This window comes from Coturnix japonica, chromosome 2 (assembly GCF_054131305.1).
Source record: "Coturnix japonica strain WE chromosome 2, WE-NBRP24, whole genome shotgun sequence".
NCBI lineage: Eukaryota > Metazoa > Chordata > Aves > Galliformes > Phasianidae > Coturnix > Coturnix japonica.
Window position 1 is genome coordinate 1949346 of NC_140664.1, and position 25735 is coordinate 1975080.

General features: G+C 40.4%; 1 protein-coding gene across 26 annotated transcripts in view; it reads left to right on the forward strand.

Moving 5' to 3' along the window:
* The window catches only part of TSNARE1 (t-SNARE domain containing 1), a 416856-nt gene that overhangs the window by 135738 nt on the left and 255383 nt on the right, over positions 1 to 25735 (forward strand). For all 26 annotated transcript variants that reach the window (XM_085536897.1, XM_085536893.1, XM_085536887.1 and 23 more), the window contains 2 exons: positions 1091 to 1168; positions 7161 to 7230. In XM_085536897.1, the coding sequence (XP_085393023.1) occupies positions 1091 to 1168; positions 7161 to 7230 (148 nt within the window). The remainder of the gene's footprint in view (positions 1 to 1090; positions 1169 to 7160; positions 7231 to 25735) is intronic.

Below are 25735 nucleotides of genomic sequence, written 5' to 3' on the forward strand. Positions count from 1 at the left end.
TGTTCAAACCTTCTGTCTCATTCTGCATAACCCTTGTAGGAAGGATTTGGGTGCCTTGGCCAAAGTGGGATTTAGGGAAGTCACCTGAGCAGCACCAGTAGCAATTCTGGGCAGCGTCTCCTTAACCCTTGCTGTTGGGGTACCAGGAAGAAATAATAAGAGAAGCCTATCCCAGGGATGCTGTGCAGGAAGATGAATGTGCAGAGGACTTGTCTGAGCTCCCATCCCCTGCTTGCCCCAACTGTTCTTTCCTTCTCATTGCCTCCTCTCCCTTTTTTGAAGGCAGGACCTTGCTCTGCCTGTCCATGTTGCTGTGCTTGCAGTTTCTCATTCATTTGCAGTTCTGCTATGCCCACTTGATAAATGAGCAGAAATATTTCTACTGCAATTGCTAATAATTCCTGCAGAGGCTGCCTTGATCCATATAAGCCATATCTGGTGCATCTGATCATTGCCTTTACTGTCCTGATGATGCTGGCGAAGGCGTCTGGCCTTTCCAGTGCATGTTGTATAATCCAGCGCTGTGTAAAGCTCCACTGGACCCCCTAATTGGGCTAACTTTCCGGTGAGGAGGAACCCACATTGATGAATTAATAGCTAATCAGCATTTTCATTAGAGAGAACGAGCAGGAATTTGGATTCAGAGTTTTATTATATCATTCAGCTGAGCGGCGAATGATTTGCACGGTCTACTTAGACAGAGTAAGGCTCCCTATCAGTTTTGTTCTTGTTGAAGCAACACTGTGATTGAGATGAGCAAGTATTATTTTTCTTACAAGTATTCTGCTTTGAGGAGAAAATCCGTCTTCTTTGCATGATTCTCTAGCCCTGTGTTACTGGTGTTACCCAGTTTGGTTGTTAGGTACCATTTTGCATGTGGTAGTACTGATAATTCCCTGCACTGAGTGTGACAGCACATCATCCCTGCCAACCCGTGTGTATATAAAACATAATATTCTGGTGACAGCTCTATCATAGATCTTCTCAGCTGGTCTTCCCGTTTCAGAGGCTGTGCTGGGGATTTAGAGCCCCCTTTCAAAGTGATGGTGGTTTCTAGTATTAATAGATCTCCCTTTTTTTGTCTTTGCAGCCACCCAGATTGATCCCAGCGAACTACAGGAGCTTTTTCAAGAGACTTCAGCCAACGTCTTCCGAATTAACTCCAGTGGTGCGTATAATGAGAGGTTTCCTGGTCGTTTGTGTGCTGTCCTGCTGATGACTCCTGTGCGTGTACATGGTGTGTGTGACAGCTCCTGTTGTCAGGGAGCAAATATTAATGCAGCTTTCTTGCTGCCGCATCTCATGAGCACCAGCACATGTCCAATACGCAGTTCATTATAAGATGTAAAAATATTCCACCATATGTTGCATTAAACAGGCTCAGATATATTCCAATTCTTACTGAGACCACATCCTTTTCTATTTTTAATCGTGTCATCTGTTACAATAGGGAGTTAGAATGCAGGAAGGTGGAACAAGCCAGGCTCATTTTCTAATGTGTTGCAGCACTACTGTGTTCAGAGGCTGTCATACAAACCTGCAAAACATCTATCTCCCTTATAAAAACACCAACACCAAATCTCTTCTATTACTCTTCGCTCTGAAGATTGAGGAGTGATGCTGTTCTTCCTCATATCTCTCAGCACAGTAGAGATGCAGAGTTCTTCCCTCCTTTGGAGACGTGCTCTGGCTCATCAGTGCCTCATTGGGATAGAATGCAGAGCTGCATTTTGCAGATAGTTAAAAACTAATGTTGATTAGCAGTTAATGTTGTTGTATCCCAGTTCTAAAGCACTACTGCCAGACAAGGATTTAAGATTGTTGATTGCTGATGTTCTGAATCTCCAGATCAGCTTCTCTCTCTGATCTGTGTATAAGAGCATTAGGTAAGAAAGAGCTGGATGGGATGCAAAGGAAGTATCTTAGTGCCTCACAAGTAGTTTTAATTCTCCCCATGTATCCTGGGGAAAGGTCTCATAAGGGTTATTTACTAGAAGGAGAATGGGAAGCAGTTCTTCTGAAATACATAGATACGAGTTTGCTTTTGACAGTCATCTTCATATTGAGTCTGAGCTTCAGGACTTAACTCTACTCAATGGGAAACTAGAGAGAAACTGTAGAAAAGATGGAGCCACATTATCAGATGCTCATGGTGGAAGAACAGGAGACTGTAAGCAGAGGCTGAAACACAGAACACATTTCAATGTGATGAAAAGAGTTCTGACCATCTGGTTGATTAAACATGGCAGTGAGGGCCCAGGAAGGCTGTGGGATCTCTGTTCTTGGAGATATTCAGAGCTGGAGTAGGACCTTGCTTTTGAATGGACCTTCTTGGAGCAGAATGCTTGACTAAAGACCTCGAGGGATCGTCTGAATGAGTCTTAGTAGTTCTGCTACAAATACAAGACTATTCTGAATGAGTCAAAGGCAAAACTAGGGAAACTTATAGTAGTAGATATAGTAGTATGCTGGCTGTTGGCAACGAAGGATTCATTGTGAAGTTTTGCAAGCTGCTTGTATGCTATCAGTACCCAAGCTAGCCAGGTTTGGGCTGACAAACTATATCGTAGAATCATAGAATCGCTAAGGTTGGAAAAGACCTAAAAGATCATACAGTCCAACTGTTCACCTATTACCAATAGCTCCCACTATACCATGTCCCTCAACACAACATCCAGTCTTTCCTTGAACACCCCCAGGGTTGGTGACTCCACCACCTCCCTGGGCAGTCCATTCCAGTGCCTCACCACCCTTTCTGAGGAGTAATACTTTCTAATGTCCAGCTTGAATCTCCCCTGCTGTAGCTTGAAACCATTCCCTCTGGTCCTATCACTGATATCTGAGCAGTAATCCCAATTCCTGCTCCTTGAGTGGAGTTTACCCTGAGAAATCCTTAGGATGAGTGCATTATCTTTGTTGAAACGCTGAAATCCAATTTCTACTTTTGTTCTTCGCTGTAATTACATTTATCCCTTCAATTAGGTTTGGAGTAATTTTAGGTGGTCTTTATTTCTCTTCTTAAGACGGTATAGAGTGTGTGAAGGTCTGCTTTCTGCTGTTGCCTGTACAGAGTGCTCTCTGAAGCATGTACTGACGGTGCCTGTACTTAAAACTGTTTTGTATAATTGGAGAGGTTACAGAGAAAAGTTAAGGCAATTGTTTGAAGTCTGCAAATCGGACTTTAAAATGCATGCCATCCAGATTTCTGTTTGAGACATCTGAGAGGGCTTGATCATGATCTGTAAGTACCTCTCCGGGAAGAAAGACATCAAATAGATACATAGGGCTCATTAATCTAACATTCTCACACATAATGAGATCAGGAGATAGGAGTCAAAGCTAGACAAATTCAATCTTTCTGTATGCGGGTAACTAGCCATTAGAGCTGCTTATTGGAGGGACGTGATGGATGCGGTGTGGCTTCGAACCTTTAAATCAAGATTCAAATGTCTTTTTATAAGATATGCTTTCGTCCAGCTGCAGTCTACGGTCTCAACGTAGGAGTGATGGGATGAAGTTTTATGGTAGGAAATCAGACAGGATAATCAAAATAGCTCTCTCTGGCCTTTAAAATCTATGAATCTATGAATTTATAATGCTTTTTAAAGTGCTTTTAGGTTGAATAAATGCCCATAAGATAACTATACTCTTCACCACCTCTGTTATTTTTGTCTGCTAAAGGAAGTTTGATTCAACTTGTGTGTGTCTGCCTCACAAAGCCCTTCCCCAATGGAGGGTCCACCTTTGCATGGGAGGAGATGCTGAACGTATTACTAAAATCTTACAAAGCTAACCCAGCCTAGATAAGGAACTTTGTAGAGGTGCAAAATGGGAAAGAATGCCCAGGATCCCTTCTGCCTTGCACAGCTGCACCATATGGTCTCTTCAGTAAAGCCAGCAAGCTCTGTCTCAGAGCACGTAGCAAAAGTCAGTGCTGCTTTTGTGTACCAGCACACGAGCAGCTGAGCAAGAAGCGAGTGTCTGCCTTGCAGAATCTCGCCAGATGTTGCCCTGTGCTCCTGTTGTGCCAGGCCTGGTGTATTGAATGCCCTTCAGGTTTGCATAAATGCAGCTACAGTTGCTCTTTTCCTCCCTTACTCCAACATCTTTTGGGAATTCCAGGTTCTCCATTGTGTTTGGAGACCAAACCAGGCGTCTGGAATGCTTTTCTGTGCACTGACAAGCTAAAGGAGTTATGAGTTCTCTATGCTGTGCTTCTGTTGTTTGAATTGGTTTTGCTCTCCTTACTTTTTTTGCAGAAATCTGAGCCTTTGAGGTGATTTAAATTCTTCTTGGCCATTTGAGTCCTTGGCTTCTGACCAAGGAGAATCTTCACAGCTCTAAGCTGATCTTGGCAGAACTTGCATAGAAATGCCTCGTGCTCCTGCTTTCTGCCATGAAAATGGACATCTTTCTTGAGTGTTGAATAAAAACCTGAGGCAGAAGCATTGCTTCTGTTTATGAGCTACTGGATCATTCTACTGACAGTTCATGAATGTAGGGACATTCGTAGGGACATTTTTTTTTAAGCTATCTCTTACAGAAGCGTCAAGGGGTAGTTTGAACTTTTACCTGTACTTATCCCATGACATATTGGTTCCATGTGCAATCCCATTTCCTTGATCTGAGAGGCTGAGCAAAGAATTTTTTGATATCTCACAGGTGTGATAAAGTCTCCATTTCCATCCTGGGGTAGTTTCTCATCCGCCATTGATTTTAAAGCTTTTGATGATGTAGGCAACTGGTGCCAGACTCTCAGTTTACGTAAATCAATGTAAGTCCAACAGCAGTGACCTCTGTGGAAAATGCTTCATCTTGGAAAACTAGCATATGCCTTTTAAATGCTAAATATACAAGGCCTGTGAAGTAAGAAGTCTGTTCTACCATTGGCTTCATGGCATTGCTTCAGCACATCTTGACACATTATTTGGTAGCTCAAGAGTTAGGAATGGGTAAATTCCAAGGGATTTTCCACATCCAGCACAAGAACCATGCATATTTCAGTAGAGCTAATCTAAGCCATAGAATCTTAGAATCGTGAGATTGGGAAGGACCTACAAGATCATCTAGTCCAACTGTCCAAAGTAAGCTAGTTCTATTTCAAAATATGAAAGAGCTCAGTCACACCAACATCCAGGAGGTTCAAATCTGCATTTCACCTCTGCTATTTCCCAGGTAAGAGCCAGATCAAACGCCAGCACTTTGGCTGTTCCAGAGATTGTCCTATTGATGTTACTGACCTTTATATAAATGGAATTCTAGAATCATAGATTCATTAAGGTAGGAAAAGACCACTAAGATTATCTAGTACAACCATCAACCCATAACTACAATGCCCACTAAACCATGTTCTTTAGTGTCACGTCTGCTCTTCTCTTGAACTAAAACCTCTGGGTTTAGATCAAATTTTAAGGTGGAGACTTAAACTGGAGTCATTTTCTCACCTGAATGACAGGTGCTTTTCCCCTCTCTTGCATTCCTGTCTTAGATTTCAATGTGTTTTCCAAAATATCTAAAAGGTGCGGAAAATCCTGGGTTTGCCCCTAACTGAAATGTTGCATGCAAAATCTCAGGCAGTGTAGTCAGTTTGATGCAATAGGAAAACTGCCTTCTCCTTCATTCTTCTCCAAAGCAGCAGTAGCAAAGATCCATTCTGCTTTTGCAAAGAAGCACCTGCATATCAAGTCAGTCTTCCTTCATGCTCTTGTTCTTGTCTAGGAAGATTCTGGCAGAGTAGTAGCTTCATGAGTTTCCTTGGTTTTTCAGTTTGGGTTAGAAAGGTGTTTTAAAGCTCTAGATGGTGTTCTCCCTCCTTGAGCTGCACACATGACATTAAAACAGTCTTAGAAATTCAGTGTACACACAAATGCTTTTGCTTCCTTAACTCATTCTGTGCTCTCCAATGACATTAGAATAAGCACAATGCTCTGGAGTGCCCCAAAGGGCTGGTAGGTCCTGGAGTATTTTTAGATGATACTAAGTTTTGTCTTTGAAATAGACAGGTTGCATGGGAGACTTGACTTGTTAGGAATACAGAGCAGAAAGGAAATTATAATATCTGTGAAATCTTTGCAGAACCAATGCTTTTATCCTAGAAAAGCAAATGGCTATTAGTATAAGACTGTCAGTTTATTCTTTAAAACACTGTATGTCCAGCAAAGTACAATAATTATTAGCTCAACTCTAGACAGTTACTTAAGTTTTTTTTTCTCAGTGAATTACTCTATACTGAAATATGCTTTTGAGATATAGCACAGTAGTAAGCAAGGTGAAAATATGTTGGTGTACAAGCTTGTTTGGATACTCATGTTGTCCAAGGACATTAATTAGTTAACTAGGTCCTTTTTTGTGTGTTTCTGTATGTTTCTTGGTGTCAACCCACAGAAGCCCAGAAGAAAAGAGGGAATTTGGTTTTTCCTGTCAGTGGAAAAACAGTTAAGTGACTTGTTCAGAACTATAGACCGAGACCAAGTCTGCAGTCATTAAAATAATGGATGTCTTAAATTTCTATTGGAATAATTGACCCATGTTACTTATGTGTTCTTTTTGTTCCATAAGTATTGAAGTGTAACCGATAACGGGGTCATAAGTTCTTACAGCTGGAAGCATCCCAAAGACAGTCCCACACGTAAAGAGTAAGAATGTCATTCATTTTGAATCTTTCATTGTGGAATGTCATAAAGTGCTTTACATACTTGATATGCTAAGTCCAAAATAAGTGGTCTTCTGTTAATCCGAAGTGAACATGTAACAGTGAACACAGGCAAATATTTATGCATTTCTCTTCTTAAGTGTGAAGTTATTGTATATTTCAGTATGAACCACCTTTCCTACTGATTGGAATCACTTGTAAAAGTCTTGAACAATGAGTTAAAAGGAATTGGAATGATAGAACTCAGCTTCTTGGAGGATATTTAGAGCAGTTAATAGTTATTAATTAGTCATTATTGTGTCCTGTCACACCACTCATAGAATAATCATCTCCTGGGGACTCACTTTTATCCATTTTGTGTTAACTGGCATTGCCTTCTGTTGTCACAAGGTACTTGTTCAAACACTAATTCATTGTGTGGTTTTGAAAGGAAATAAATTAAAAGATGAATGGAAATCCAGTACGTTTTTCTCTGAAAATGCTCCTTTGCTTTCTCTGCTGTTGACAGTGACCTCTCTGGAAAGAAGTCTTCGATCTCTGGGGACCTCCAATGATACTCAAGAACTGCAGGATGGATTGTGAGTCTGTTTTGAATTGCTACACATTTCTCTGAGTCCCAACCTTTTCATTTTCCCCACTCATCCATCCTCTCCCTTTCTTCCATCCTTTTATTCATAGCCGGACTCCCCCTTTTTTTTTTTTGTCAGGCTTCCTTAATTTTGTTCCTTTCTGTCGGTGATTAATGATAGTATGGCATGTATTGATTGTATAAAGCTTTGCTTGTGCTGGCTTCGGGTAGCAGAGAATGGTAGGTAGATAACAGGAAATGATGATCCACAGTGAAAGATGTGTTTCTGTGGTTGTGTGTGGGTTGTTTGTTTTGTTGCTTTTTAATGTGAAGCTGGGCTTGAATGCTTGTGTAGCTTTTTCCTTTCTCTTCCCTTTTTGCAAAAGTCAGTGAATTGAAAAGGAAAAGAAAGAAAAGGAGCAAGGAAGGTATTTTATATGCGGAAATGTGTGTTATGGCATTGAAACTTGCATCACAGGGTACAGCACAGAGAAAATGAAACTTCAATTTCACTTGCAATAGATACAGTTCATTAAACTCTCTTCTGGATATGTGTATACACAAACATGCACAGTTAGTTTTCATTGTATGCATGCTAATTAGAGAATTAAAATGGCTTTTCCAAATGTAGCACAATTTATTAAAGCTGCTTCCCTTCATGCAGCCTGCGTATGAAAATCAAGTACTCAGGACATGGTTCTGATTTTGTATATATAACTGCATTACCTAATGAGGTTCAGCTGTGAACAGAGGGAAGATTTTGATTTCTATTTCTTTATATTAGCATTACAATCCGAAGAAGTGCCTGATGGACTTGACTCACCTTTTCGATGCAATATAATCTCTCAGATAGGTTTGCAGTCTCTCTCCTTCTCTCTCCAATTCATTGCTATCATCTGTGCATCAGATCTGCTCTAATTCACATCAACACTGTTTTGCAAACTGGAAGAATAAAAATAGTTACAGTAATAATAGTCGGAAGATTTGGAACTAAATTTAGGGGACAGGAGAGGATGTGAGAGTAAAGAGTCAGCCTGTATAGATCAATGTAATCAGGAAAGATGTTTACATGTACAAAATTATTTGTAGCATAAACCACCCCAGTAACTGCTGAAGATCCTTTATCCAGGAAGGCTTTTGCTCATCCAGGGCATCTCTTGTGCTCACACTCCTAAACTACTCCTTTTATATTTAAGAATCAGTTCCTTGTCTCTTCAGAGTGTTTCAATGGTGTGGTTAGATAATTTTCTTCTTTCTTGAGCAGCTACATAAATAAATCCATAATGCACTAATTGCATTAATTATTTTTGACCTTGGAATTATCATTAATCGTCCAGATAGCTAAATGTAGCATCTTTTTATTTTAACTGTGCTTCCCTGCCCCTGTTGTCAGACCCAGAATTCCTCCCACTCTCTCCTTCCACCTTCATGGTCTATCCCCTCTTCCCAGGCTCTAGCAAAAGTTTTCCCTTGATTTCTCCTATTTTCTTATTGCATCTCCAGACAGAACAGTTGCAGGGTATCCAGCAATTGCCTTCCCCTCAGCATCCCATTCTTTTTGTCCTGTCCTAACACTGATGTATTCTTCACATTGACCCCATTTCACCACCAGATGCATGCATGCAAGCAGCCTGAATTCTCTATGTGCATCTCTGCCTTTCCCTCATGAGAGTTGTACCAGCAAAAATCAGCACACCATGAATCATGAAAGCCACAAGGGCTTCATATATCTCTATGATCAGGAGCAAGCAGAGGGTCAGCTCTTCAGGTGAGACCTTTGGAGCAGCATTTTCTGCTTCCCCAGCTGCAAATCATGGCTTAAACTCTTGCTCCTTTGCCACTTGACCCCGTTCCTTCTGAGGTTGATGCATGTTTCTCCTTGAATATCCTCTAACGTGGAAGATAGGTGGAGAGCAAAGAGTGAGCATGTAGAAGGTGTAGAGCCTTGGCTTTTAGAATAAAAAAAAAGGGGTATCTTATCTGTCTGGGATTGTTTGATCTGGAGAAGAAGAGTCTCAGGGGCCACTCAAACTATCTCAAAAGGAGGTTGTAGCAAGGTGGAGATAGCTCTCTTCTTCCCAGTAACCCAGTGACAGGATGAGAGGTAATGGCTCTAGGGGAGCTTCAGGTTGGGTATTAGGAAGAATTTAGTCTCAGAAGTGGTAGTGATGTATTGGAACAGGCTGCCCAGAGAAGTGGTGGAGTCACCATCCGTGGAGGTTTTGAAGAAAAGGGTGGATGGAACGGATGGACATGGAGGGGATGGGTTGATGGTTGTACATGATGTTCTTAGAAGTCTTTTCCAGCCTTAATGGTTCTCTTTCATACTAACTAGGTGAATATCACTCTGCTAAAGTGATAGGTGAGAGGAGTCAGAGTAGTTGAGCGTAGGGGGATGATGGTGAACATAGGACATTAGGTTTGTACCATGGTCTGAACACTACAAAAGCATTTGTTTACCTATCCACAGAGTCTTGCTAATACAAAAAGAAAGCAAAGTCACTTGACTCTAAAATACATGTACGTTCCACCTCTCATGCACAAAGCTTACAAGGGTATCAACTGGGATGCTGATTCAGATGAGGGCAGACTTCTCACTGTCAAATCAGGCTGTTCCCTTTGCTGAAGTGGTTTCTCTGCCTTTGATAGCTGAGTCATTCAGAATAAGGACTGCATCTATGGCAAGTGGATTTGGGACGTGTTCATCCCAAGTAGAGTGCCAGCTTGAGTCAGTGAGACAGAGCTGGCTGCTGAAGTGTGAGCAGGGTATGTATGACACTCAGCAGTGAGCTCTTCCCAGAGCCAGCTCAAAGACTTACATGGTTGGATATGGAAATGCTGGCAAGTGAAATGTAAATGCTCATAAGAAGCTCTAGATGGAGTTGGCTGAATGCAGTTGACCCTGGATTAATTGGGAATGGAGCAGGAGTAAGAGGAAGACAGATGCATGGAGCTGGGATTAGGGGCTAAGATGATTGGGCAGTTCTGAGGGATGATACATTGCTGAACCCATCCTGTTGAGTACTAATATAGTACAAAAAATATATATATAAAGATTTTTTTCTTTCCCTAACTTTTGGTTTAATAATCCAGGTTCTCAAGCATTGTATTTCAATCATTAGTCCCATGATGTGGGATTGAGTGAGTTCCCCAATGTAAAATAAATGCCCAGATTATTCACTGTCTGAAAATATGACCTAGTCTTGATATTAAGGTTATGCAGTTGCAAATACCCTTTGATGGCTATCTCAAAGCAATGAGATCAAGCTGTTAGTAGCAGAAGGGTTCCATGATTTCCTTTCTATTGAGGTTTGTTGACCATTACAGTGTTATATGCTTTCTAAATCAGGCTTGTAAGGTTAATATGGTACCGTATTGAGTTACAGTCACACTATCCTTTTGTTAATGTATCTGGGGATACAGCCATGACACTTCATGCTGCAGCATTTTTGGATTCTTTACTAGTCTCCAACAGTTGAATTGGTTTGTTTAAGGAAGGGTTGTGAGAAGGATATTTTGGGGACTTCTTAGAGCACTATTGGAAGTTTTCAGTGTGTCCATTCTGCAATATATGTTGATTTATCCAGAAAACCAAGAGATTTTGTCTTCCACTTCCTTTCTCTGATTGATTTGTTGCTTTTTATTTTCCCACTTTTTCTTTTCAGTTCACGGATTATAGAAATATGTAGATATGTTTTTCTGCAGCTGACAGGGGATTCAAATCTACATCTGTACAGTGCATGAAAATAAGCCTCCTGTTCTTGTAGAAATGACATGGCAGTATTCAGTGCTGTCTATTATGTATCCTTCCCATTTCTCTGGAAAAATCAGACATCCTGGCATCACAAGATCCCTATCAGAGAACCCACAAGGACGCAGATCCTCCTGTTTAAGCAGAAAATTCCTACATCCACAGATTGAATGTCACATCTAAGCAGTATTAGTGAATATATATCCATGAAGCAATCACTGTCTGCAGAACACTGATGAAGTGCTTGCTTTTTGATGTATAATACTTTAATGATTTTATTAGGGCTTTGCAGCAGAACTGATTACGGTGCAGTACTGCAAAAGAGTTTCAAATTATTTTCTGACTGGGAAGCTGAGTTTGAGGTCTGAGTTTCTCAGGGGTGAGACAAAGGCGATGATGCTGAAAGGGGCAGAAGGCACAGCTTTTGGACCCTGGCTTTTGGTCAAACAACAACCTCAAGATGTACCTGTTTTTCCTGGCAATGCAGATTATGCCGAAATTCACATATGGTTTGCTTGCTTATTGCTGGGATCAGAAAGAACTCTGACTTTATCATGGTTCCTCAGTAAATTTTCCACATCACTGGGATAATTTCTAGGAATGCCTTCATCAGTTTGTCTTCAATGCCCATTAAATCACATCACATGCCCATTAAATCAAGTGATGCCTATGGCGTAACAGTGCTCGTGTGATATATGCATGATACCCCATTTAGGGTGTCCTCAGGGTAAGAACTAACTCTGTGTAAGCCCACTGCCTATCTGCACATCCAGAATTAATGACAGAGTGGCAGTGAGCTCTTCAGTCCACTTGGACACAATCATTGTTATTTTGTTGTATTTGTAGAAGTGCTTTGAAACACTTTGGTGTTCAGGAAGTGGTTGTTAATTCTGGAGAGCGTTGGACTCGATCATGGCTGTTACTTCGTGTGACACCTTCATGTCATCTTCATTATGGATAAGTGAGTTTAAGTAAGTTAAAGGGTAAAGGATAAGTAAGTTTAAGGGGTCATTCCAAATCCTACGATAGCCTATGGTAGCCTATGATTCTATAGTTTTAAAAAAACTCAGATTCATGCCACCTAATTAATAAGACAGTAAGATGCATAGTAACCCAGGCTTTTGTAGGGAGTTGTGAGGTCGTTTGTTCCTCATCTGGATGGAAGCGCCCTTTGGACATGTTCATCTTTCTCTGCATATGCTGAAGTGAGGCCAGATTGTTTTCCTTGTGGGTAGGAGCATCACCAACCTGCTGGGAAGGCAGATAAATCCACACCCCAGGCTTTTCTGAATTGTCTTAAAAACAATGAAGATTTGTTTCTAAGTTTGTTTTATCATTTACGCTTATTGTTTCCTTTTTCTTCTCCCATCTTACCATTATGTTTGATGAGTTAGAAGTATAGCTTAAAAAAAATATAAAGGATTAAAAAAAATAAATAAAGAAGCTTCTGTTAAGAAGGTTTTAATTCCTGTGGAATGCATATTCAGTTAGAGCAGAAAGATATCTTAAAGTCATAATTTATTGAAGGAAGATTTTATTTAAGTAAATCAGACAGAAGCTTTTAAGTGTCAGCATGTTTAATTAAGGGTAGGATTTAATAATATTTCATATGGTTTTGTTATTCTGCTTGTATAAGCTTAAAAAAAAAAAAAAAAAAAAGATTTCCATAAATATTTCGAAACGTCGTTTTGATTCTGTTAATATGTTAAACCCTTCAAAGTAATACCTTCCCTGTTCAACTCAAAGCAGTCGGATTAACTTTATCTATCCTCCATTTATCGCTGTTGGCATCAGTTTCTGACATGAAAAACCTTCTAGGTTTGGCAGGAAAAATGGATTGCCAGATTGCAACATTTGCATTTAACTGTATAATACACTTGCCTTATTAGTAATTGTATTTATATGACAGATCTCACCCTTAAGAATCACAGAGTTCCAGATACATGACATCTTTGTGATAAGCTGCAAAAGCTGGTGATGAACTGCAGAACTCTCTGATGATGATAAATTCATCCACTTTTGACGACCTTCTCTGCTTAGAGAGGCCCTTGGAGTATCCCTTCACATGCCTGAACAGTTTCTAATAGTCACTACAAATCAACCTGTCAGAGAAGAGTTTTCCTTTTCAGTGTTTTGCTCCCAAATTGCCCTTGCCATAGGTCTGAGATGGCCAGAAATCCTGGCCAAAGTAATATCTTCCCATGTCAAGATATCAGCCTTTGGAAATAGGCTGTGAATTTTAAGCCATGAAGTGATGGAGCAATGATTAGTTATTTGTGGCAAGTGGTGAATGCTTCAGGAGACAGAAGCATGGGAACAAGGAAGGACGAGTGGGAGATAACCAAACCTTGGCTATTGACAAGCAGCTGCTTGTTGTGTTTTTCTTCATGTTGTGTCATGGCTTGGCTCTCAGTTTGTGGTCTCACCTTGGTGTCATGGTTGAAGAAGACCATGCGTGCCTGGACACTCACTGCTGGGACCTCTAGAGGCGAAAATTGGGTGGCACAGGAGTCCCAGCCTGCCCATGTGCTATAGTTCTTGCCTTCAGTTTGTAGAATTTCCCTTCAGGTCTAGATCTAGTTGGTTGAAGATCAAGGATGTAGGGTCTTCTGGGAGCTGGTGGACAGGAGTTGATTACTGTAGTGTGAGCATGTTCACTCCGAGGAAATAGGAACTGTAATAAGGTCCTGGGACAGTCATGTTGTTTGTAGTATAGATCTCGCTAAATGGTGAAATAGGGAAATGTTGTATCTTGACAGAGAATTAGCTGATATAAAAACTATCCATCATCTGCTTACCCCATACATCCCTTCTGATTTGGTGCCTAAGGAAAAAAGTGCACGCCTCTAATTTGGAAGCCAAGTGCATCCTAAAGCAAGTGCTGTATTTGCAGCAAGAAAATTTGACACTAGCAGAAGTGTAGCTTGATATTGCTGTGTGTAAAAATACTGTCATGCTTGGTCTTTTTATAAATGTATTCTAAGATGCTTATCTGGAAAGTGCTGAATTCACACGTGCATTTTTTGTGTTTGTGGGTGACAGCAGAAGGAATAAATATTTGGAATAAAACTATCCCTCCTTTTTCAGCACTTGGACCACCGTGATGATAGCAACACTTCTGCTAATTTTGAGAAAGCCTTTCTGAGCTTAGTCAGCAAAAAATATTCAGGTCTCCCTTCCTGTTATTAGTCAAAACACTTATTTTGGGGCATAGTTTGTTTTCTTTTCTCATATATTAGAAACGAAATGTGGCATTTGAGTAGATTAAATATTGACATTTTGAGTAGGCCGTGAAAAATCAGTCCTCCTCTCCCCTCCAGAAAGGAGAAAACCAATGGAACTCAAAGTATCTTGACTCTTTCTTCCCTAAGAGTTAGAGTTAGTGAAAGACAGGCTTTTCTTCTACACATCCTTCAGAGGGCAAGTAATGTTTTATTTGGGTTGGAATATCCACAGGCTGGAATTTTATCTTATGACATGAGATACTGATTGGAGCAACTTGCCTCTGGATTTGTCAGCATAAGTTCTGTAAACTTGGAGACCGAAATAACAATCCTGCTGAAGAGAGGGGATAGCTACATGTTTACGGTATTTTTTATGCCTACAGTTACATATTTAGCAGTGCAGCTCATATTGATTGACTGGAGGGACCTGTGGGATGAAGTTTGTTTAATAATTCATGTATGCAGGCACTGAGTGCGCGGTTGTTAGGGCTGAGCATCCTTTCTGGCAAGGAGTCCTTCAGGGGTCTGGCATACTAATCCAAACATGCTCATGTTTAGTGAAGTACTTCTGTTGGCTTTGTGTAAGGTCTCATTTATTCCTCCAGTCTCATTCTTACCCTAAAGCCAGGAGCGGTGGTCATGTCAGTGGCAGTGATGTGTGTTGTGATCTGTGGCTTCTGCTGATCTTTCAGTCGTACTTCTGGGGGCAATCTGCTGAAACAATTAACACCCTCAGGAAGGTTTTCTGAGTTTGAGGGAAAAACAAAGACTAGAATCCAGTCTTAGGGAAAACTAAGAGGGTTTTTACTTGTTGGAGAATCCTCTGTGGCTTGCTAAATATTGTTTTTTTCACTAGAGTGCTCAAATGGATGAACCCTTAAGCCACTGAGATGATCAGAGGGCTGGAGCACCTCTCCTATGAGGAAAGGTTGAGGGAATTGGGCTTATTTAGCTTGGAGAAGAGAAGGAACCAGGGAGAACTCATTGCAGCCTTCCAGTAGTTGAAGGGAGCATATAAGCAGGAAGAGGAACAACTGCTTATGAGGGCGGATAGTGACAGGACAAAAGCGAATGGTTTTAAATTAAGACAGGGAAGGTTTAGTTTGGATATTAGGAGGAAGTTTCTCACTTGGAAAGTGGTGACACACTGGAACAGGTTGCCCAAGGAGGTTGTGGATGCCCCATCCCTGGAGGCATTCAAGGTCAGGCTGGATGCAGCTCTGGGAAGTGTGGTATGGTGTCTGGCAAGCCTGCACATAGCAATGGGTTTGAAACTAGATGATCATTGTGAGCATTTGACAAACGTGTTGGAGAAAGTCAAACCTCAGAGGATTTATACGTGTTTACAAGAATATTTTATAATGTTGCCTCCATACATTCTCTCTCGCAGTGTTCACATAATGCAGACGCAATTTGTGCATGGCGAGCTTGCCTCTTCATGTCCTGTGATCTTGATGCATTCAGTCTTGCAGAATAATGAATAAATAACATCATGCTTCATTCCTAGATTGCAGTGTCACACAACAGGAGTCTTCCTTATGGATTTACAACAGTGAAGGAAAAAACCAGAAGTCTTAGTTCCCCTGTACACATTCTTAGGGGTTAAGCCAGCTGTGGAGGATTTTCTATCTTCCTTTAAGAGTTATTTTCTTAATAGCAATACAGTAAATAGGACCAGAAGGTTAAAACTGTACACGTGACCCCTTCACTGTGCAGCCAGTAAACAGCTCAATAAAGTTTCAGTGTTCAGGTACCGGGAGTGCTGTGCACTTGGTCCCATGGCAACAACCACCTTAGGAAATGTGCAGAAAAAGCGAGAAAACTTGTTAAAGCATTCAAAAGGTAGAGCAGTCAGTAAGTCTTATGTTTTAGCTTTATTTCTTCTTTTCTTAAGCTGCAAGAAATGTTAACCCTGTGTGCCAGCGTCTGGTCTAGCACCTGTGTTAAACATGATATTGTCACTGGTGCTGCAGGAGTGGGAGAGGTAAGTTGTTGCATCTTGTTCAAGTGAACTATCATTAGCTGAAGGAAATGACAACAGTGCAGACTCAGTTGAACCAGAAGTTGGGGTTGTGTGGTAGAGAACAGTGCTCTCATGGGTTGGGCAATATAAAAACTCTTGTTTGTAGATGGAGTCCCAGGAACTGAAAGAGGCTCATGGGATTGATACTTCAAGGCCTTCTTACTTGTATACAACATTGCAATGTTTTTTCTTTTGTTTTTGTTTTTGTTTTCCATGTGAAGCTCTATGTGCAGTTGTTCCTATTGAATATATTTACCCAATAACAAAGTCTGATGCCTGGCACTTTTTTTGTGTCTTTCTGGTACTGCACATGGCTGCAGTTGTGTTATATAATATGGCAAAGCTAGAAGGAAAACCAGTTCAGATGGTTAAACTGGTGATGATGGATTGATTCTGTACGTGGACCATTTAACCGTCCGAGCTAGCAGATTGCAAATGGGATTAAATATGGATTAGTATTAGCTGCTGAAACGTTTGAGAAGGTAGGTAAAACAGCTGAGTTATTTGCCAAAAAGCAGGTTACAGCAGCAAGTTGACAGGAGCTTTAGATTATAGCGTTGATAAAGCCCCTCAACCTTTCCTGCTTGATTCACAACTGCAGTAGAGGAAAAATCCAGCTATGTCACATCATCTGAGGAACATAAATGAGAGAAAGTAAGATTATTGAATTGCTGAGCATGGCAAATTCCCCCAAGCCCTACAGAATAATGTATTTTAGCCATGCTTTACAGTTTATAAAGGTCAGTTTGCACTTCAATTACAAATGTGGGTTTAGAGCTTTTAAAGGACACAGAGAGAAAAAAAAAAACACATTTTTTTTCTTTTTTTTTTTTTCCTTTTGTGATTACCTCTTGAAATGCTGATAATATTTCAGAATCATTTGTAAAAAGATTTCACAGTGCTATAGCAACAGGCATTTGAAAAGCCTCAGCTGAAACACTGAAAATCTAGGTCCTGGTTTTATTTCCCTCACTTTACACATGGACAAAATAAGCCCTGTGAATTCTTAAGGCTTTTGCAGTGAATTAATCACAAAGTTGGGCAGCAATCTTGTGTGAGAGATTCAGCCCAATAGCAAACCGGGTTTTATTAAAAAGAACTCACAATTTCTCTCCTTTTTTTTCCCCCCCTCTCTTTTTTTGTCAAACATGCATTATAGCTGTTAATGTTCTTTATTGAATGCAGTTTCACTCAGTTGGGAGCGCAGGGTCTTTGTATCCTGGTTATATCTAGAGTCGACTGGGCTGACAAGGGAAAAAGGTTTCAGGCAAAGAGGAAATAACCAGAAAAAAAAAAAAAGAAGTAAAAAAAAGAAAAAATGAATAACCTTTTTCTCAATATGGATATGATTGGAATAGGACAATAAATGGTATTTTTAAGTAGGTGAGTAGATGCCTGTGCCTTTTACCTTACCACAGGTGGCAGCCATCCAATAGCTCTGTAAATATCTCTGCTTTTTTTTTTCTAGGCTATGCTATGCCTGAGTAACCACATTGCTAACAAGCTGTAAAGAGAGCGAGCTGGGTCACAGGGTAAAGGTTACCACATTACGGGACCAGACCATGCTAATTATAGCGCTGAGAAGTGAATTTGAGTGGATACAGCTGAATGGATGCATTTCTCAGGCATCCAGAGGGAGATTTTTTCCTCATGCCTCTGCTGAGGAAAGCTTCCTCCCTTCACACATGTGCTGCCATCTACTTCATGTGTGTCTTGGTTTAACCAATTATGCCTGAGATAGACAGTCTAAATAACATCTGTTTTTACACCGAGAGTCCTTCTGCCTTTGGCATTTTCCTTGCCACAGTGGTTTATTTTTGTGTAGAGGAGGAAGATGAGTGATTCCATGCCTACCACCCTCTGGTGCAGCCGCCATGTTGCCTCCCCTCGGCCTGCTTTGCTCTGGGCTGAATAAATCCAGGCACCTCATCTTGCTCTCTGCACTCTTCACCCCTCTATTAGGCGCTCTCTTAATGGTTTTATGGTCTTGTTTCCCAGTGGCTGAATGCTTTCCAGCATGTTCATGTTTCTCCTGTACTGTGGACTCCACATCTGGACACGCTTGCTTGGAAATGAAATGAGTATGCACGGTATTCTAATGCTTGTCAGCTGGCTAGATGATGGATAAAGAGAAGAAAAGAGATGCTCGTGCTTGTCAGCAATGCTTACATTCCACTAAAAGCAAAGCACAATATATTTGCTTGTGAAGATATTCCTTAATCCAGTTGCTACATCACAGGTTGATTGTGCAGCTCTTAGAAAGTCAGTGTCTCTTATTGCAGTCATCATGATATTCTTTTTTTGAAGAATATATGTTTTCCCCAGACTTTCAGAGCAATTTTACCAACCTTCCCATCCAAATAATCTATGTTAATGCAGCTGCGCTCCTTCTTCCCTTGTTGTATTCAGCTGGGCCTGCAAGGTGGGAAGAGCTGGGGAGATCTGCTTTATGTATCATCTGCATTGCCTCCTTAGCGAAAGTAGTTTGCTCCTGTGCAGATGGATGGTGATACTGGAAAGTGCACCTTGGTGGCCCATGTTGCTCATCTCTTCCCTCAGTACTTTGCTGTACTCACAAATACCCCTGAGCAAAGTCATTTATTGCCATATAATTGCATGATGCAGAATATAGACCTGTTGTGTAGAGGTTTGAGGCACAGAGAGGATTTTGTCTCGGACTGCATACAAATTGATATTTTTTCCTAGATTTTTGGGTGAAATGGTCACATTGTAGACACAGTTATCTGTTATTTCAGCCCTAATTTTATGTAAAGCATAGAGCGTGTAACAGTGATTAAAGACAAAGAAAAAAGCAGTGAGAATAAAGACACAGCCTCAAGATCTCATTTTTCTGTTGTTTAATAAAACATAGTCCACCAGAAAACATTTTCTCTGGGTCATGGCCAAATTTGATGCATTTCCATTATGATTAACACCTCAGTAGGAGCATTTGTGGGCCCCAATAGGTATGATATACCCTGATACTTTTAGGGCATAGCAACTCAGACTTTACAACCTTTCCATAAAATAAATGGGAGGACAGTGAGTATATGCAGGCGAACTAACCAGCTTTGTGACTTGGGCTGTGGTGTCAAGTGCTTTATCTGTGAATATTACCATAAAAAGGAAGACTCAAACTGAGTCTCCCATGAAAGGCTCTACATTTTCTGTTGTTATTTTCTTCTCTGATGCTTTTCTGTGCAGACAGTGCCTTATTAACATTAGTGTGAGCTGTTGGGACCTATCAAGAAAACGTGGTAGCTTAATAAATGATGATGCAGGCATCATTTTATTCATAAGTGATGGAGTGGATGGAGATGCAAAACACATGAAGGAGGCTTTAAATCTGCCATTTGTAGAGTCAGAAAACCATCATGTGAGGGGGTACTGGACTGTTTATTGTGTGAGAGAAGAGATTTATGAGTATATGAACTGTTTTTTTTTCCCATCACCTCCTGTTTTCATGGAAAAACAGCATTTCTGAAATCAAAGTTTGCCTAAGCAAAAAAACACTGTTCAGAGCAACCAGGAAAAGTAAATAACGTAAATAAAGAACCTCATATTACAGTTTAAACTACCCTTGACACAGTGTAAGATGATTGAAAAATTGCCAAGATGCCTGGAAAACACAAACTGAATAATTCCTGGATGGAACGAAGAGAAGGATTGACTTCAAAAGAATATTGTACATAATAAAATTGAATAGAATTCAGAAAGCTGACTCTGTCCTTTCATATGTACCCACAAGCATTCATGTTTACTTTTTCTTGCTTCTTTTCCCTCACCCATAAATTTACTTAACAGAAATTACTCCCTTTCTTCAGCAACTTTCTTGTTTTATGTATGAATTGTGCAGCATTTCTAGCCCAGTAACTTCTTCTTGGCAGATACATCCTCTCTTTGATCCACCTGCCTTATCATTTGTATCTTATGCATCATTGTCTATTATAGCTGTGATTTTCTGTAGGTTATTGCACATGCTTTTTGTTAATTTTCTGACCCAAGGATTTAATATAGTCACATCTTAAGAGTTTCTTAATTAAAAGCATATTTCAGTTATTCCTTAGTTCCCCGTGACCACTCATGGCTAGTTTTATAAATGTTTCACTTAACTAAAGCTCTAACATGTAATCCAAGCATATGCATAAGAGCAGGTGTTTGTTCGCTGGTTTGTCTGGGGGTTGGGATGTGGCTGTTTCTATGGATCAAGAACATTGTTCTGTATTTAAAAGGTGCTACTCTGTATGTAAATACCTGAGAGTTTGGGAAAGTTATACTGGAGTTGTAACAAGTTGTATTTTTCTGCCAGTTTTTGTCTCTCTTGTTAGGGCTGATTTAGGAGTAATTTTTAATCCAATTTACTTGTCACAGCCGTGATTTCTCAATACGGGAAACAACAACAGACAGATTAATTTTAATCCTTTTTTAATCATTTTCCCCTTCTTTTAGTTTCGCGCTGCTAATACATGTCTGCGGAGTCTGAGCTGTGGGTATTGTAGCACGTTTATTTCTGACTTCTGAAATCCATTGGTGAGAATAAGGACAAGCAAACAAATGCAGAGTCCTGTGGAGACTTATATGGAGTCTACAGGCTGTTCTTAGGGCTGTCCCAACCCCCATGTTATTAAGAAGAGAAATGTCAAGAAAAAGGTATTGTCTTCTACCAGTAGAAGGTATTGTGCCTCTACCAGTAGAAGGAGATGCTACAACAGGTTCTCTCAGAAGTCTCTTTAACCGACTTCTTCAGTGCATCTGTTTATATACTGAAAAATTATTATAACCACAGAATAAAAGAATCATTCAAGTTGCAACAGAGCTTTAAGATCTAGCCCAGCTATTAACCTTGACTGACCAAACCCTATCACTAAACCATGCTACTGCTTATAACAGATGAGGTATTAGGAGAGATTCATTCTCAGAAAGAGTGGTGAGACATTGGAACAAGCTGCCCAGGGAGGTGGTGGAGTCAGCATCCCTGGAGGGTCCCAGATGTTGTGAAAACCTCATTTATTAAAGATGCAGATGGAAGAGTCCAACTCTCACGCCTCATTTTTGCCATTCACTCCCCATGTACCTGTGCATAACCATACAAGTGGTTATGCACAGGTAAAGGAAGATGTGTGAAACGTGTTTTCTTTCCAGTCTCTAAATCAGGGCTCTTTGCCTTCCTACCAGAAAGTACTGCCATTCTCTAAGTAGCATTTTTGTAATTTAGCTAAGAAAGACCTCTTTTGCTCTATTTTGCAAGGCTTTACACAGGCAGAGATGTCACAGGAGGGAGTTTGGTGCGTGCTGCTGCACACTCCAGCAGTGAGGTGCATGGTGGGTGTGCAGTGCTCCTTAATGTGCTAATTAGGGGATGCCTGATTTAAACACACTACAAAGGGCCTGCTGTCATTTATTTTCTTGTTTATTTTGGGACTTTGTTGTTTGTTTGCTTTGAAAAATGACTTGTTTAAAATGTGCACAGCGAAAAGCCTCTGTGGTTGCAATCCCTTTGGGGTTTCTCTGCATTGGGTCTCTGCTATTCCCCAGATAAAACAAAAGAAAACAACAACAACAACAAAAAACACCTCTCATAATGAAAGTTTAGTTGCATAAATGTTTATTAAAATAAACCACACTTAAATTGACGTAAGTTATATATTATATACTAGCATGGCAACAAATACTCTGTAAAAATGGGTTGGATTTAGTCTCCAACGTGAAGTGATGGGGCACTTAAATTTGGGCTTTGACCTGAGTCCTTGGCTGAAAGACAGTGTCTTCAGGTGAAGTATTGCATGTGAAGTTGAAAGCCTAAAATAAATCACTTTTTTTTCAGCGGTTGGCTATGGCACATACCTACATTTCTCTCTGTCCTGCCTTCGTTCTGATTATGTCCAAGCTCCTGGTATTTGTTGTGGTTTTAGTCAGCAGTCCTTTGTATATCAAAATACGGTATGTTGAACTCTATAGTGTGTACTTCACTAGGACGGCAGTTGTGCTAGAAACAATTGTTGTAGTAAGAAGAATGAGAAAGATTGCTGGGAGGTGTTTTAGTAACTGTCAGAGTTGGTTTTATTATTTTCAGAGCAGGCTTGTGTCTCTCATGTCAGCATAGCAGGAGTGTGGGGACAAGGGGATGTGGCAGGATCCATCGAGTCCTTTGAGTTATGTGAACCACTGTTTGTTTTACTCTAGTTGTAAATAGTTCAACCATCATGAAGTAGCTACTTGTAATTACTGTAGAACAGTGGATAATTAGAAAACATCTGGTCTGTTGCCATTGTCTAGGCAATTGTTATGGCAGCCAAAATAAGCTCAGATGTGTTCTGAGAGTGGAGGTCAGTGTAATGAATGGCTCTGTGTTACTCCCAGTCCTTCTAGATCTGGGAACTGATTTTCAAATGGAGAATGAATGACACTGTACACCCAATATGTCCTGCTAATGAGAATGTATTTTGTCAGAACCAGGCATTCTGGTCCTCCAAAAGTGTAATGCTTTTGACACATCTGGTGTATAAACCCATTTTCTCTGGTTATTCGTTACATCTGAGGGCAAGAAACAAATGGTACTTGCTATTCAATATGTGGTTCAAGAGGCAAAATGTCTTCTGTGTCTTCCTTTATTGTCAAAAACATCTTCTTCAGGTGGGTTTAAATTAACATTTCACATGTCTGTATTCCTGAACAGAAAGCAGGTTGTGCACTACAGACAAAGGACTGCGGACTTGTGTTGCTTAATTAAGACTGAAAATGGATTCTTCTTTGGGGTGGAAACAGTGCTTACCATTTTTACATAACTGTTAGATTTCATTTAATTTCCATTAAAAAAATAATGTATCAAATGGATACAGTGTTTCAGGTTGCAAAATATAGCTTAAATTGAGTTATGTGTGTTCAGCTTTTGTTTAGTATATTTTTTCATGAGCAGATTGCACCAGGATATCCTTTGTGGTATCTCTTTGTGGTTTCATAGTCAGCCACAGCTCATCTGTGCATGATATACAGGGTTGGTTGCTAAGCCTTGATTTATGGACTCATAGAATCATTAAGGTTGGAAAAGACCTCTAAGATGTAGTCCAACCATCCATTTACCACCAATATTGCTCACTAAACCACATCTCTAAATACAACATGTACACATGGCTTGAACTGCTCCAGGAATGGTGACACCACCATCTCTGCCATGTGTGCTCATCCTAAGGGATGTAGCTTTCTGCTGACATTGACAGCACTCTGTAATTAAAGAGTATTGGCTAAAGTGGCATGACCAAGGCATGTCCATGTGTCTTGGTCTCAGTGGCAGAGTCTGGAGGGGAGGTCTGGACTCCACGCTCACAGCTGTCCTTGGCCTCTCTGCTGTCACCAAATACTGTGTGTCTTTGGGCTAAACGTGGCCTTGCAATTGCTGTTCACTGGGCTGGAGTGGATGCTGTTTTCTTGGGATACTCACACAGTTCTTTGTGAAGTATTGACTTTTGTAATTGGAAAAGTATCACGGGGCATGTTGTGGAGCGTATTGTTAAGGATGTGATTCGAGGCCTGGTGTGGTACGCACATTATCCTTGTTTGGAGACTTCATCTTTTCGGTTTTAAGGGCTTTTGTTTTGTTTTGTTTCCTTCTGAAATTGGTCTTGATTTTCCTTAACTTTTCAACCTTTCATCCAGTTTCTCACAATATTATATTTCTTGATTTACTCAGAAAAAAAATAAATCATCTTTTCTGTGTCCTCCCCCAGGACTTTTGATTGCCCTGGCACTGAACTAAACTATTACAAAGTTATTAACCTAATGGGAATTAAAACACTTTGCTTTTCTCTGCCTGGCAGGGTGGTTTTCCAACTCTATCTAATCCCCTGCACACACTGAATCCTAAATTTCATATAAAAATATAATTTGTTAATTAGACTCTCTCTGGCACGTACATTAGACTAATGCTTGTGGATCATTACTCTTAGGACAGTTCTAGAGGTGATCAATCACTTTGGTATGTAAACGGGTTTGTGATGACTGTCCTTCCTAATCCAGTCTTTGAGAGATATAGGAAGAGAAAGCTTTTGCTCTCTAGGGGATACTTGAAAGCAAAGTGTGAGTTAAGTCAAGGCTGGACTGTGAACATCGGGGTGTATTCAGAAAAGGAAAGTAGTGCTCCTCTCTTCCTTTCATGCATGATTAAAGTGTGTTTATGTCCATACGCCTCTCCTTGGCATCTGCTGTATACAATGAGCAATGCTGTCATGCATAGGGTTTGAGTTTTGGGTGGTCCTTTGTGGAACCACAATTAGAACGTATTGACCTTTGTGAGACCCTTCCAATTGAGAATATTCTATGCTTCAGTTATTCTATGGCAGTGATAGCAACCCAAACTCAGATTGTTTCATGTAAATGTGGATATTTCAGTATTGTGCAGTTTAGTGGGACCTGGCCTAGCTCAGGCTGAGTGTTAAAGAGTTTGTGTTGCATTTTTTAGACAGAATTAGCATCTTTTGTAAGATCAAGATGGAGAAATAGATGAGCCCTCTGCAGATGTAAGAGACCAGTCTTGTAGGCCTAAAGCTTCTTCCAGCTCTATCACTCATTTTGGCAAAGATAATAACTCTATATAAAAATGGTGTCCTACACATGTGTTCTCAGACTAGCACAATGACATCAACTTAGTGCTTTTTACCTTGGGAAAGGAGGGAAAATGTCTTCTTTTTTGTGCAAGCTGTGGTAGTTTCCTGCATGGGACTGTCTTGCAGCATCCCTTTGGGAAACCTCTGCTTTACCAGATCTCTGTAAGTACATCCCTGCTATAAAATAAAACATTCAATGGAAAAATGGTAGCTAGGTTTAGATTTTAGGGCTGTGAGTCTGTCAACTGAAGGTCTGTGTTCCTGTCTTCTCTGGACCAGGTTCTAAACTGTAGAAGAAATAATAGTGACCATAGAACATCATCATGCAAAACATTTCCCATCTTTACTCTCTTTATCCTGTCTGTTCCTTTTCCCTATCCCTTTTTCTCTTTCAACCTTCTCATCCCCCTTTTCCCTTCCCTCTCTTCCTTTCTCTTGTTTCTGTTTTCCTCTTCCCCCTTTCCCTTTCCTTCTGCCAATACTGTGGAACTGAAAACAAGCCCAAAGCTTCTGGACTTCTGATGCTTTCCATCTCGATTGAAAACTATCAAGGATATCTGAAAACAATCCTAGCTTTGCTTTAGCATTATCTGATGAGAGAATCAAATTAATAACCTTAACACTGTCCTCAAATTGAACATCAGACTGCTGTTCAGAGATGCCCTCTGTGGATTATCAGGTCAGTAACGTTAGCACTAATGTGCATCTGCACATCCAATCCCAGAAGTGAGCAGAGGTAGCACTTATGTGGGTGGTGATTGCTGACATAAATGGAAGAGAAGATGACAAGCAAAACTCATTCTGCAGCTAGCTGAACAAGGATGCTTAGGGAAATGGTGAACGAGGAAAGCAATGCTGGAGTTGCATGTGAAAATGGGAAGGAACTGTAAGTTTTGTGTTTGGTGGCTTATAATGGC